Genomic DNA, 12,916 nt, shown 5'->3' with positions numbered 1-12,916 from the left:
AAACCCCGGTTCACCCTGAGATAGAATAGATTTATTAGCAAGAGGTAATCAGGAAACATATATTTTTACAAAAAAAATGGAATTTTTTTTTTCCCAAACAAGCTGTAAGTTGAAATAGTTTCAGGACTTGAAAGAGAATTCCCATACCACGAGGTATTGCTTACAGCAAGTGTTGTGTGAGTGGAGCATGCCTGCCACTGCCGGGGAACCGTGTCAGGGACTGTACAATGTAAAAAACCCAGGTACTATTCACAGAATAAGCACTACATTACTATATCCTGCTAGCGGGTGGTTAGCCAGGATTACAGTAGATGTAATAAAAACACTCGTCATCTCTAACTCTACGTCATGGTACTCAGAGTGGGCACAAGGGGACGGATCTACAGCATATCAACAGGAGCCGGATGCAGCGAGGAGAGGCAAGGGGATGCTTCCATCTTCCCGACTTCGGAGGGACCGGGGCGACAGCCAGGGCCCCCCGTGCCCGGCCAGCAGGAGGGTGGCACACACAGAGAGGGCAGCTCACACCGAGGGACAACCTTTAATGCCTTCCCTTCTCCCAGCGTACAGAGTTTGCCGTGGGATGTCACCGCCAGCGCTGTCCGAGTGAGAGCTGCTCTGTGCTGCCCCGGAGCCCCGCGGGGACACGGGGACTCACCTGCCCGACCACCAGCCCCCCAGGAGGAACAAATGACAGAAGTGACATCATCGAAAAGAACCCGGGACTCCAGCGAAGTGTCGATGCGTTAAACCTTAACCGGGGCGGGGAATCCTAGGGAGGTGTAGTGCGGCCTGGGGCGGGGGCGGGTTGCTGGGGGAAGCACAGACGGGGAGTCACTCCAGGGCGTCCATGGGATATCTATGTACAGTATGGTATAGCCAGTGTACAGGGCGGCCGCCGCCGCGCTCACGAAGGCAGCTTGGGCTCTATCCGCAGGGAAGCCTCGTAAAGGGTCTCCTCGTCCATCACACACGACTGGTCCAGCAGGTACTGCGTCACCTGGGGACGGAGCGGGGCCGTCAGCGCCGGCAGAGCTCACACCCTGCGAGCTGGGGCACCCAGACCCGGGGAACGAGGCACCCAGACCCGGGGAACGAGGCACCCAGACCCCGGGAAATGAGGCACCGAAACCCGGGGAACGAGGCACCCAGACCCGGGGAATGAGGCACCCAGACCCGGGGAACGAGGCACCCAGACCCGGGGAATGAGGCACCCAGACCCCGGGAAATGAGGCACCCAAACCCCGAGAGCTGAGGCACCCAGACCCTGGGTAATGAGGCACCCAGACCCTGGGAAACGAGGTGCCCACCCCAAAGGGTGGCTGAGACCTTTCAGCTCATCACATTGAGGGCCAGCATGAGGCAGAGGCCAGCTGGGGCTGGCAGGGGGCTGCAGGACACGCTCTGCTCCCTGGGGAGGGGGTGCTGCCCCTCAGCAGCTCTCTCTGAGCCTGTCCAGGGTGCAGCCCTTGGAGCACTCCGAGCCTGTCCATGGAAGCTGCCCTCTGCAGCAAGTCCTCTGCTGCAGCTGCCCGGGGGCCACGGGAGGAGTGTGCTGGAGCCCCACAGCCTCCCCCCATCCCCTGCCCCACGGCAGCAGAGGCCAGCGTGGAGCTGCCAGGCGTTGGAGGCTGAGATTCTGTGATGGAAGAGGGAGGTGAGGAGCAGAGCACGCCCGTGGCTCTGGGGACAGGGCTGTACCTTCGGCTGGTGCTCGATCTTGTAGGAGGTTTGCTGGAACTGGCGGATCTCCCTTATGATGTGTGAGATCTGTGTGGGGACAAAACACAGAGGGTGCTCATGGCTCAGCCATCGCCCAGGGAACCCGTCCCAGTGCCCAGAGGGCAGGGGCACCCAGCAGAGCACAGTGCAAAGGCCATTTTGTCTCTCCCACACATTGGGAACAAGCCCAGGTTTGTGTAGGGGACACATGTGGCCTCCTGGTGCTGTGCTGGGGAAGGCTGAGGGGACACAAGCACACCAGCCCAGCCCCTGTGCCCATGCCAGTGGGCTGCAGCACTCACCATCCTCATTTTGGAGAAGTTCACCAGGCCATCCTCAGTGTAGTTGGGGGTGCCCTCCTCGATGAACGCCAGGTCAGTCAGGTACATGCCCAGGTAGGGGACACACGGGGGGTCACAACTTCGGGAGTAATCCAGAAAGAAAGGAGGAATACAATTTTCTCACTTAGGAGCTTGGGGCAGGGCAGGGGAGAAGGGGACAGCTCTGCAGTCAGCAGAACTGGAACAACTCTCTCTGAAATAGGAAGGCTCTCCCAGGGAAGGCTGCTGGCCTCCGGGGCCTCATCCCCAGCAGCACAGGCAGGACCTGAGGCTGTGCCCCTCACAAAGCCATGGGATCAGGAGATGAGCTGAGGGCAGCTTTGACAGAGGTCAGGAAGACCTTTAGAAGCTTCCATGGACAACCTGGTCTAGTGGAAGGCAGCCCTGCCCATGGAGAGATATGGAACAGGATGAGCTTTAAGCTCCCTTCCAACCTAAACCATTCTGGGATTTGATGATCCTATAACAGGGATGGGGAGGATTGTTCTCTGGTGTCTGGCAGTGATTTTTTCCTTTGCAGTTCTTTTTATTCCCATCTTTCCACACACTGCACAAAGGAGCAGCTCAGTCCTGGGGATCACTTTGCCAGCACTGTGCTGGCTCAACGGGACCCTTCAGTGCAGGCTCTGGATGTTCCTGGGAGCAGAGCTCAGGTCCCCCTACACCAGGACAGCGGGGAGCAGCCATGGCAGAGGAGGAGAAGCACCATTCACTCACTTTTTCAGTGCCTCCCTCAGGTTCTTGAACCTGCCCTCCGACGACACCAGCTTCTGGAGCTTGTCAATCAGAGCCTTTGTCTGCAAGAAACCAAAATGCTGCTCTGGAAGAACCCCCACTCTGAACCTGCAGCCGGGGGTGAAGGCTGCAGAGCCACAGGGTCGTCTCCATCCCGCCCTGCCCAGGGCACCTCACCCCAGCAGCTGTTCCTGCACATCCACGGGCACAGCAGTGCCCTGGCTGCCACCCCTGGCCGCTGGTCAGCAGGCTGTGCACTGGCTGCCTCCCCCTGCTCCCACCTCTGCCCTCACCAGTGCCTCTTGTCATTCACAGGTTTGTCATTTTACAGCAACAGCGACTGCTCCTGGCTGATAGGAGCCCACGGTGCTGCCAGCTCAGCTCCATCTGGCTCTGCACCAGTGAGAGCCAGCTACTCCTGTGCCATGTGCCTCAAACAGGAATTCATCCTGCTCACCATAACGGGGCTGAGGAGCCCAGAAAACCAGTTAAAGAGAGTCTCTGTACTGTGTCTGTGAAGAGAGTCTCTCCCTGCAGCCACAGGGGCTCTCTGGGCAAAGTCTGACTGCAGGCTGGGGCCAGTGTCCTCTCAAGGTAACCAGTGATGGGGCAAGGGGAAAGGAGTGGTGCCAGGAGAGGCAGAGACTGGATCTTGGGAAATTCTCTGGATGGCTGTCCAGCGCTGGCACAGCTGCCCAGGACAGCGGTGGAGGGATTGGAGGGGTTTGACAGAGATGTGGATGTGGCACTTGGGGACACGGGTTAGTGGTGGCCTTGGCAGTGCTCAGGAACAGTCGGACTTGCATGGTCCCAGAAGCTTTTCCAACCCAAACAGTCCCGTGATCCAGGAACAAACCCCACTCCAAGGCAGGGGCAGCCTGTCCCCACACCACCTCCCTCCCGAGAAGATCCCAAACACCTTCCTCCTTTGTGTGAGTCCTCCCCAGCGCACCTCATCCTGCCCCGGCCCCAGTGCGCCCCAGGGGCCGCCCCTACCTGCTTGGAGACCTTGAGCCAGGTTTTCTTGAGGCGGAAGATGGCACTGCGGTTGAGGGAGGAGGTGATCTCCAGCACGGCGTTGTAGTTGTGCAGGCAGCGGCAGATGTCGGCCACCGCCACCCACTTCTCGATGGCGCTGACGCGCGCGTTGAGCTCCTCGTTGCGGATGATCTCCGAGGCGATCAGGTTGCTGACCTTGGGGAGACACGGCGCCCAGCCCGAGCTTTAGGGGGGTTTTGGGCACAGCTCCGTGCCCCCCAACCCCACAGAGGGGTTAGATTCCAGCTGCTGGCAGCTGCTGACTTTTTCCCCAAGGAAAAATTTCTCAAGGAAGCTTCTTCTCAAAACAGTCTTGGCCAACAACTCTCCTTTCTCAAGACAATCTTTCTCCAGGTGGTGTTTTGCTGTTTCTCTGGTTTAACCAATGGGATTAGAGAGGTGTTGTTCCTATTCACCCCGATCACGTTAAGTCTGTATGGGAACACCTTATCAAAGGTAGTAAGAATTAGACAATAAAGCTTTTTTCTCTGCTCTTTGCCTTCTGAAATATTCGGAGTGTCTCATTTTTCTCCCGTGTCCTACAGCGGCACAGCAGCCCCAGAGGAGCAGCTGCACCAGGAGATGCTCCACCTGCACAGGTTCCCGAGGCAGGAAAGGCCTGTGGGGCAGGTGACCCTCCCAGAGGCCAGCCCTGGGGCAGGGGCTGAGCTGCCTGCCCTGTGCCCACCCCCCTGTGCCTGCACCTACATCATTGAAGTGCTTTGTGTTCTTCATGATGTATGGAGTCCTCTCGTTCTTCTCCAGCTTCATCCAGCCTTGCCCAAAGAATTCTCTGCAAACCACAGTGGTCAGGTCAGCTTTTATTTCCCCGTTTTATGGGATGTCCAAGCCCTGCAAGCACCACTGCATCCACACTGGATGGAGATCCCGGGGTCTTTGTCCCCACACTGCTGGAAGGGCCCACACGGAGGAAAGTGGGATGGTTGTGGGCGGGTCTCCCTGAGCTGGTTACCTTGGGGACACCAGCAGAGGGGCCGCAGGAGCAGGACTCAAATCTGCACTTGAGCCAAGTCTGGGCTACTGGAAAGCCCGGGAAGGCTTTGCCCTCTGTGGGGTCAGCCCAGCCAGGCTGCCCCTGGGGCCCTGGGGGAGCAGAGCCACCTTTCCTCACCCGTGGGGTCACTCACTCATAAGGGATCTTCTTGAAGACCAGGTGATCCAGCAGGGTCAGCTGTTCTGCGATCTCCAGGGCTGAATGGTTCTCAAAGGGCTCTGCTTTGACCCCCTCGGCCTGCGGGACAGAGAACGGTGGGGCTCACCAGGCAGGAGCACAGTGACAGCTCCCACAGGCCACAAACACAAACCCAAAGCCAAGGCCAGGATCCCAAGCCAAAGGAGAGCAGAGCCTGGGGTGTGCGGTTCTGTGCTGGTCCGGGGGCACCCAGCCCTCATCGTGCCTGTGCCACGCAGTGCCAGCTCCTCCCAGCCTTGGGAACCCCAGGGGTTTAACCACACAGCCTTTGGGCTGTTTAATTAACAGAGCCCCCAGGGATCTCCGCTGGAGCACCACTGCCCCTGCCCAGGAGGGGCAAAATGCCTCTTCCAAGGGATTTCCAGAGAAGCAGGGGAACGGGGATGAGCCTGTCCCCACTGCCTGGCTCTGGCCAAGCAGCACCTGCGGGCTCAGGGTGGTCCCCACATGGAGCCACCCTGGGGGTGGCAGCCAAAGCCTGATGTCCACTGACTGGTGACTGTCCTCACACCAGTCACAGGGACATCGTCACTGACACCCAACCCTTGGTCACAGCTCAGGCCAGCACCGGGACAGGCTGGTGCCACTCCCTGCCACACCTCCACCCCTGCTGCCTTCAGGGAGCGGATCAGCCACTGAAAAAACAAACCCCACCGACATCCCGCCCAAATAAACCCCAACAAGCCCCAGAGAGCCCTGGTGACACTGAAGAACCCCCCAAGATCAACACACACACGCAAGAGCCCAGCACAAGGCAAGAGCCCTTTGCACAACTCCTCGGGACAGGGATTGTGAAAGCTCCAGCAAACAAACCCTGTGTGCCTGCTCCCCAGCTCCAGGGGCACTTGGGGGTGCAGCTGTGGGGCACCCCCCGGCAGAGCCCAGGGCAGGGGGGACCCGCGGCCCCTGGGCAGGGCGGGGGGCTGCAGACACCCCAGAGGGTCAGCACCACACAGCCCCCCGCTCACGACCCAAAACCCAGGGCACCCTCGTGTTCCCACCACCCCTTTGGCTGCAGGTTGCTGCTGCTCAGCCTGAGGGGCAGAGTGAAGGGCTTTTGTGTTCTCTCCTCTTCAGAGGAAGTTTCCAGAACACACAGTTATGGGCAGCAGGTCAAACAAGGGGGACTGGCCCCTCTAGAAGCCACCAGCAGAGCCAGGGGACAGAATCTTGGGTGTTTCAGGGGCTCCAGGCCAGTTTCAAGTGGCTCTTGTGTTCTTCTGGGAACAGGTTTGGTTGGGTTTTTTTCAATGCAGAAGGGCAGCAAGTGTTCTGAGCCACCCAGGAGCTGTGTCCGCTGCCCTCCCACATCCCAAGGCACGGGGACAGGGAGAGAAGGAGCATTTACCATCTGCACAACCTCCTCCAGGGTTATCTGGTTGTCCCCCGGATCCTCCTGCGTCAGGGTCCTGCGGCACGGAATGACAGGGTCAGAGCAGCCGGGGAGCAGCCGAGCCCCCCAGCCCCAGGCGGGCACCACGGCCCCGGGCTGGGCTCGGGGGGCTGGGCTCGGGGGGCTGGGCTCGGGGGGGCTGAGCTCGGGGGGCTGGGCTCGGGGGGCACTGGGCACGGGGGGCTGGGCTCGGGGGCTGAGCACATGGCACTGGGCTCGGGGGGCTGGGCACGGGGGGCTGGGCTCGGGGGGCTGAGCTCGGGGGGCTGGGCACAGGGCACTGGGCTCGGGGGGCTGAGCTCAGGGGGCTGGGCTCGGGGGGCTGGGCACAGGGCACTGGGCTCGGGGGGCTGGGCTCGGGGGGCTGAGCTCGGGGGGCTGAGCTCAGGGGGCTGGGCTCGGGGGGCTGGGCACAGGGCACTGGGCTCGGGGGGCTGGGCTCGGGGGGCTGAGCTCGGGGGGCTGGGCTCGGGGGGCTGGGCTCGGGGGGCTGAGCACAGGGCACTGGGCTCGGGGGGGCTGGGCTCGGGGGGCTGGGCACGGGGGGCTGGGCTCGGGGGGCTGGGCTCAGGGGGCTGGACTCGGGGGGCTGGGCTCGGGGGGCTGGGCTCGGGGGGCTGGGCTCGGGGGGCTGAGCTCGGGGGGCTGGGCTCGGGGGGCTGGGCTCGGGGGGCTGAGCACAGGGCACTGGGCTCGGGGGGCTGGGCACGGGGGGCTGGGCACGGGGGGCTGGGCTCGGGGGGCTGGGCTCGGGGGGCTGAGCACAGGGCACTGGGCTCGGGGGGCTGAGCTCAGGGGGCTGGGCTCGGGGGGCTGGGCACAGGGCACTGGGCTCGGGGGGCTGGGCTCGGGGGGCTGGGCACGGGGCACTGGGCTCGGGGGGCTGGGCTCGGGGGGCTCCCAGCCCGTGTTCCCCCTGCAGTGCCTCTGCTGGTTTTATAGAGAGAAACAGCCCTGGGCCCCACGGCCCCGTGTGTCAGCGCTGCGCAGGACGCGCCCTGCCCTGGGCATGGGGAGTGGGCACACCCGGAGTGCCAAAGGTGGGCACAGCCTGCCCACGGAGCCGCTCCAGGAGTCACCAGCGCCCACCGGGCTCGGCACCGAGCCCACCGTGGGCTGAGGCTGAACGCAGCCAGCACCGCCCGTCCTCCTCCGCATCCTCCTCATCCCCCTCATCCTCCTCATCCCCCTCATCCTCCTCATCCTCCTCATCCTCCTCCCGGCCGCTCCCCAGCCCCGGCACAGTCCCCCGGAGCCCTCGTGCCTGCCGCCAGCCCAGGTGACAGCCAGCAGCCGCAGTGTCACCTCCTCCCACGGCCCCTCCTTCACCTGATGATGTTGGCGGCCGCTTTCCTCTCCTGCGTCAGGAGCTCGGGGTCGTGGATGACCTCCTCCAGGAAGCCGATGACCCGGAATTTCAGCTCCTCGTTGCTCTCAAAGTCCTGCCAAGGGCGGCACAGCCGCGGGGTTACTGCGCTGGCAGTGACACTGTCCCCGGCTGGGGACGGGGCTGTCCCTTCCCGGCAGGATCCCAGCGCACGGAGGCTGCGGGCTCTCTCAGCTCCATCGCCCCGGCCCCACCTGGGAGAGCTGTGTGACTCCCCAGTGACAGCCAGCGCCCTCCCAGTGCCCCCAGTGCAGGCAGGGACAGCACGGCAGCTCCGGCTCCCAGCCCTGACCCCGTCCTGAGCCCCCCAACAGGCACCAAACCCAGAGATTCCCCTTCCCCTGCACCCGGCCAGGGGGACAGCAGCCCCAGCTCCCCTCCTCTGCACCCCGACTGTGCAAACACGGGGCTGTGACTCCTGTCCCCTGCCGGGGACCCTGCTCCTGGCCATCTACACCTCTTTGCTTCATCCACCCCGGTGCCAAAGTGCCCTGTCAGCTGAGCCCTGGCTGACTCCTGCTGTCAGGGGGAGATGAGAGAGCCCCTGCCCACCTGCGAGTGTTTGGACACCCAGTGCCTCAGCACGTTCAGGACACGGTTGGTGGCCGCTCTGCGGATCACAAACTCCTTGTCCCCGTTCCTCTGGTCCGTCGGGAAGCCTGAAACTGCCAGAGGCCGCTCAGCACAGCCCAGTTCCCCCAGCGAGGGCTCCCGGCCGCTCTGGGGCTGCCAAAGGAGCTCCCCTTCCCCAGCTGCCGTGTCAGGGGACACTGGGACACCTGGGGCCACCCGTGAGCTGCGCGTCCCTCGGGCAGAGCCGTGCCCAGACCCCCAGGACACGGCCTGGAGCGGGCTCTGGGGGCTCTTCCCAGCCGGAGTTGCCTGGAGGGAACCCCAAAGGCGTGTCCTGGGCGGGTACCTGCGCTGGCCAGGGACATCCTGCGGTACTTCTCCTTGGTGGGGGTGCCCTCGTTGGCCCCCGCCGTGGCGATGGCGAAGGCCGAGGTGGCGGACAGGGCGCTGCGGGCGCTGTCCAGGTCCCGGCAGGACGTCATCACCATCCCGTTGTTGTAGGAAAACAGGGAGAAATCTGCGGGAGGAGAAATCCAACAGCCCCGTGGGCACTGCTGCTGCCCGGGCAGGCCCCCACCCGTGCCAGCCCCCACCCGTGCCAGCCCCCACCCGTGCCAGCCCCCACCCGTGCCGGCCCCACCCGTGCCAGCCCCACCCGTGCCGGCCCCCACCCGTGCCGGCCCCCACCCGTGCCAGCCCCACCCGTGCCAGCCCCCACGCGTGCCAGCCCCCACCCGTGCCAGCCCCACCCGTGCCAGCCCCCACGCGTGCCAGCCCCCACCCGTGCCAGCCCCCACCCGTGCCAGCCCCCACGCGTGCCAGCCCCCACCCGTGCCAGCCCCACCCGTGCCAGCCCCACCCGTGCCAGCCCCCACCCGTGCCAGCCCCACCCGTGCCAGCCCCCACCCGTGCCAGCCCCCACCCGTGCCAGCCCCACCCGTGCCAGCCCCCACGCGTGCCAGCCCCCACCCGTGCCGGCCCCCACCCGTGCCAGCCCCCACGCGTGCCAGCCCCACGCACGGGCACCCCCCGGGTACCTGAGGAGTTTTTGCACTTGACGGACTTGGGAGTCGTCGGAGATTTCGTTGGGGAAGCTTCAGCTTCTGCTTCGTCGCTGTGGTTGGGATCCGTGTCCGACTCTTCCCTGACAGACACCTCGGAGCCTGGGAGAACAGGGAGCCCCTTTACACCCTCTGACACAAACACAGCCACGTTTAATCCTCCCGTTCTCCTGAAGTCTGCCCCACTGCAGCTTTGCACGCAGCCACCACGTCTAGGAAAGGTCCAGAGTTCTGCCCTTTCTGGGGGATATTTTGGGACAGGTTTTTTCTTTGAGGTGGCGGGGTTGGGGTGCTCTTTTAGCTTTTGTTGATAAAAATTACTGAGGTTTCAGGAGGCAGGGCCTGAACTGGCCCCTCTGCACCAGAGCCCCCATCCCCAAACCCACGGGGACTCACTCTGCTTGCCCGGCAGCGCCTCCTCTTGCTTTTCCGAGGCCGCTTCTCCTTCGTCTGGGATTTTGTTGGGGTAGCTCCCGGACACGTAGAGCTTGTTGATGTCCAGGGTGGTCTTGCTGAAGGGGGCCATGGAGGAGTAGACGCCGGCGTAGCCGTTGGAGGAGCAGCTCAGGGCCGCCAGGTCCAGGGCCTTGCCCCCCGTGATGATGGGGATGTTGAGGGACAGTTTCCTGCGGCGGCTGGGGGACGAGGACTTGCTGATGGACAGCGGCGGCGGCGACGAGAACTTGCGGTTGGCCCGGGGGGACTTGGGGGGCTCCCCATAGAGCAGCTTGTTGTTCTGGCTGTTTGCAAACAGGAGCTCCAGGGACCTTGGAGAGACAGGCAGAGGCTGAGCCGGTCCCTGCCTTGCCCAGGAGGTGCTGGGGATCCCTCCGTGGCACTGGGACCCCAGGGCATCCCCCCAGGCACAGCAGAGCCAAGGTGAGCCCCAGCACCCTGCAGCCAGCTCCTCCCGGGAGTGGGGACTCCGGCAGGGCTTGGGTTCATCTCCTCCCCCTGTTTGGGGCTATCCCAGCTGGGGGGAGCAGTGACAGTGCCAGGGTGGCAGCAGGGACAGGGCCAGCCCCGGGGCAGCAGGGACATGGTGGCAGCAGGGACACGGTGGCAGCAGTACCAGGGTGGCAGCAGTACCAGGGTGGCAGCAGGGACAGGACAGACCCTGGGGCAGCAGGGACAGGGTGGCAGCAGGGACACGGTGGCAGCAGGGACACGGTGGCAGCAGGGACAGGGTGGCAGCAGGGACAGGACAGACCCTGGGGCAGCAGGGACAGGGTGGCAGCAGGGACAGGACAGACCCTGGGGCAGCAGTACCAGGGTGGCAGCAGGGACACGGTGGCAGCAGTACCAGGGTGGCAGCAGGGACAGGGCCAGCCCCGGCGATGGGGACAGCCCTGCAGCCTCACCGTGCGGGGATGGCGCTGATGGGCTTCTTGTAGATGGTGATGAGCTTGTCGAGGACGACGAGGGCGGTGGTGAAGACGCGGTAGGAGTGCAGGAAGGTGTTGAGGAAGTCGATGCTCAGGAAGCGCAGGTCCGTCAGCCTCTCCAGCAGCCGCTCCACACTGGCATAGCGGATCTGCAGGACCTTGCAGGAATTCATCGTTTTACTGAACCTAATGTCAACATCATCACAATACAAGCTGGCATCAGACCTGCAGAGAAACAAGATATCTGTGGTTCCAGCCTGGAACGAAACCAAGAGACCATGGGAATGGTGCAGGAGGAGCCCTGTTGGCACAGGGTGTCCCCACGGAAAATGTGGGTGGGGATGCTCCCAGGGGGAAAGCTGGAAATCCACGCCCTGGAACGGGCGGAGTGCTCAGCAGGCAGAGGGATGTGGACAGGCCGTGCCCAGGGGCACACAAACCAAGACCCTTCCCCTGGCTGGCAGCAGGGAATGGGGCAGGAACAGCCCCGTGCTGCCCCATCCCGCAGGCTGGGACCAGCCCCCCTCATCCCACACATGTCCCAGCACAGCCTTTGCACCCCAGGACCTACCACAGCCCCCGTGCCCTTCCCTTCTGGCACTTTTACCCCTTCTTTATTGCTGTTATTTTCCTCTCAACTCTCCCCTTTGCCGTTCCCACCTCCCCAGCACACGCGGATCCCTCGGCAGCTTATCAACGCTGCCCATCAGCACACAGGAGCAGCCCTGGAGCACACGGGGAGGCCACGGGGGTCCCGGAGGGGTCCCAGCGGTCCGAGGCTCCTGGCAGCCTCAGGAGCAGTGTCCCAGCCCTCCTCCACACTCACTTGATCATCTGGGGCACGGTGACCTTGGAGTTCTCCTCGAAGGCGTTCATCATCAGGCCGTTGCAGCGGATGTTGTCCACGCACTGCGAGAGACACGGCGGCAGGAGGGGAGTCAGGGCTCGGCTTTCTCCGGAGCAGACACATCCCCGCTCCCTGCAGCTCCCGGCGGCACCAGGAGAGCTCCCGGGGTGCAAACCCAGGAGTGGTGGGGCCGCAGGCACACGGCAAACCAGGTGTGAACCAAAGCCAGGCACAGCCCAGCAGGGACCCGGGGCAGCTCCTCGTCCCGGGGACTCCCCAGCCCCTCCCCGGCTCCTACCTGGCTGATGTCACTGGTCCAGGCAGCCTTCTCCTGCCTGGACGAGGCCACCAGGATGACGGTGAAGGATGAGGAATCTTTCGGCTCCACCACGATTTTGAAGTCAAGGTGGTCAATGTCCTGTCCTGATGTTTTGGCTTTGGAAGAGAAAAACCGCACACGGTGACTGGGAAAGCCTTTCCCGTCCCCTCTCTCCCAGCGAGGGCTTCAGTCGGGTTTCAAGGAGGGTTTATTCAGGTTTCTGTGGGTCGTTGGCTGCCCCAGGAAGGTCAGGTCTGTCTAAGTGTGGGTCTGCTTGGTTCACAGCGCTCAATTAATTAATTAATCTAATTAAACCTCAGTCGTGGGTTCCTCAAATCCACCGGCACCTGGATTCGACCCACCTCCCGGCCACCCCCGGCCCTGCCCGCACGTACCGTCCTCGTCGGTGCTCTCGGGCTCCTCCACCAGCGTGCAGTCGATGAGGGAGATGACACCGTTCTGCGGGGGGACAGCGGGCTCAGCACGGGGACCCTGGGGACCCCAGCACAGCCCCACCCAGGGCACTCAGGCCCCAGCAGTGGGACCCCCCGGGCTGGCAGCTCCTCCATCCTTGTCCCCCACACCAGGGCTGGGGACAGCTCCATGTCCCCAGGGGGACACACAGCCCAGGGGAGGGACACACAGAGCTCCTGCTTTCACTGGGAACAAAAATCTCTGCCTGCTGGGATCCCTGGGTTTCCTTGTCAAACCGATCAACCAATTTGTTTATAAATTATTTAATAGGAGCTTTAAATTTAATTTTCCCAAAGTCTGTTGTTGCAATTATCAGCTCTTTGCCACGGACCGTAATTCTTCAAACTGATAATTTAATGCCGGTAACAAGCAATTTCTGTAAGATTCTTGCTCAATTAACTGCTAAACTTCCCCAAATAAACACGGGG

At 63.1% G+C, this 12,916-nt stretch overlaps 1 protein-coding gene across 3 annotated transcripts in view; it reads right to left on the bottom strand.

The window, feature by feature from the left end:
• Positions 1 to 9: 9 nt before the first annotated feature.
• Positions 10 to 12,916, bottom strand: part of RASGRF1 (Ras protein specific guanine nucleotide releasing factor 1) — a 28,786-nt gene continuing 15,879 nt past the window's right edge. The window contains exons 11-27 of one of the 3 annotated variants that reach the window (XM_066328137.1): positions 12,410 to 12,473; positions 11,994 to 12,130; positions 11,675 to 11,757; positions 10,825 to 11,073; positions 9,860 to 10,230; positions 9,440 to 9,565; positions 8,749 to 8,919; positions 8,382 to 8,494; positions 7,772 to 7,884; positions 6,398 to 6,458; positions 4,985 to 5,088; positions 4,545 to 4,629; positions 3,795 to 3,992; positions 2,781 to 2,860; positions 2,025 to 2,142; positions 1,702 to 1,770; positions 10 to 1,000 (exon numbers count right to left, since the gene is read on the bottom strand). In XM_066328137.1, coding sequence (XP_066184234.1) covers positions 908 to 1,000; positions 1,702 to 1,770; positions 2,025 to 2,142; positions 2,781 to 2,860; positions 3,795 to 3,992; positions 4,545 to 4,629; positions 4,985 to 5,088; positions 6,398 to 6,458; positions 7,772 to 7,884; positions 8,382 to 8,494; positions 8,749 to 8,919; positions 9,440 to 9,565; positions 9,860 to 10,230; positions 10,825 to 11,073; positions 11,675 to 11,757; positions 11,994 to 12,130; positions 12,410 to 12,473 — 2,235 coding nt within the window. In that variant the 3' untranslated portion in view covers positions 10 to 907. The remainder of the gene's footprint in view (positions 1,001 to 1,701; positions 1,771 to 2,024; positions 2,143 to 2,780; positions 2,861 to 3,794; positions 3,993 to 4,544; positions 4,630 to 4,984; positions 5,089 to 6,397; positions 6,459 to 7,771; positions 7,885 to 8,381; positions 8,495 to 8,748; positions 8,920 to 9,439; positions 9,566 to 9,859; positions 10,231 to 10,824; positions 11,074 to 11,674; positions 11,758 to 11,993; positions 12,131 to 12,409; positions 12,474 to 12,916) is intronic. The other 2 variants (XM_066328139.1, XM_066328140.1) reach the window with 2 other exon arrangements.

This window comes from Sylvia atricapilla, chromosome 13 (assembly GCF_009819655.1).
Source record: "Sylvia atricapilla isolate bSylAtr1 chromosome 13, bSylAtr1.pri, whole genome shotgun sequence".
Classification (NCBI taxonomy): Eukaryota; Metazoa; Chordata; class Aves; order Passeriformes; family Sylviidae; genus Sylvia; species Sylvia atricapilla.
The sequence above is the reverse complement of the archived record's forward strand: the minus strand, read 5'-3'. Positions and strand labels throughout refer to the sequence as shown.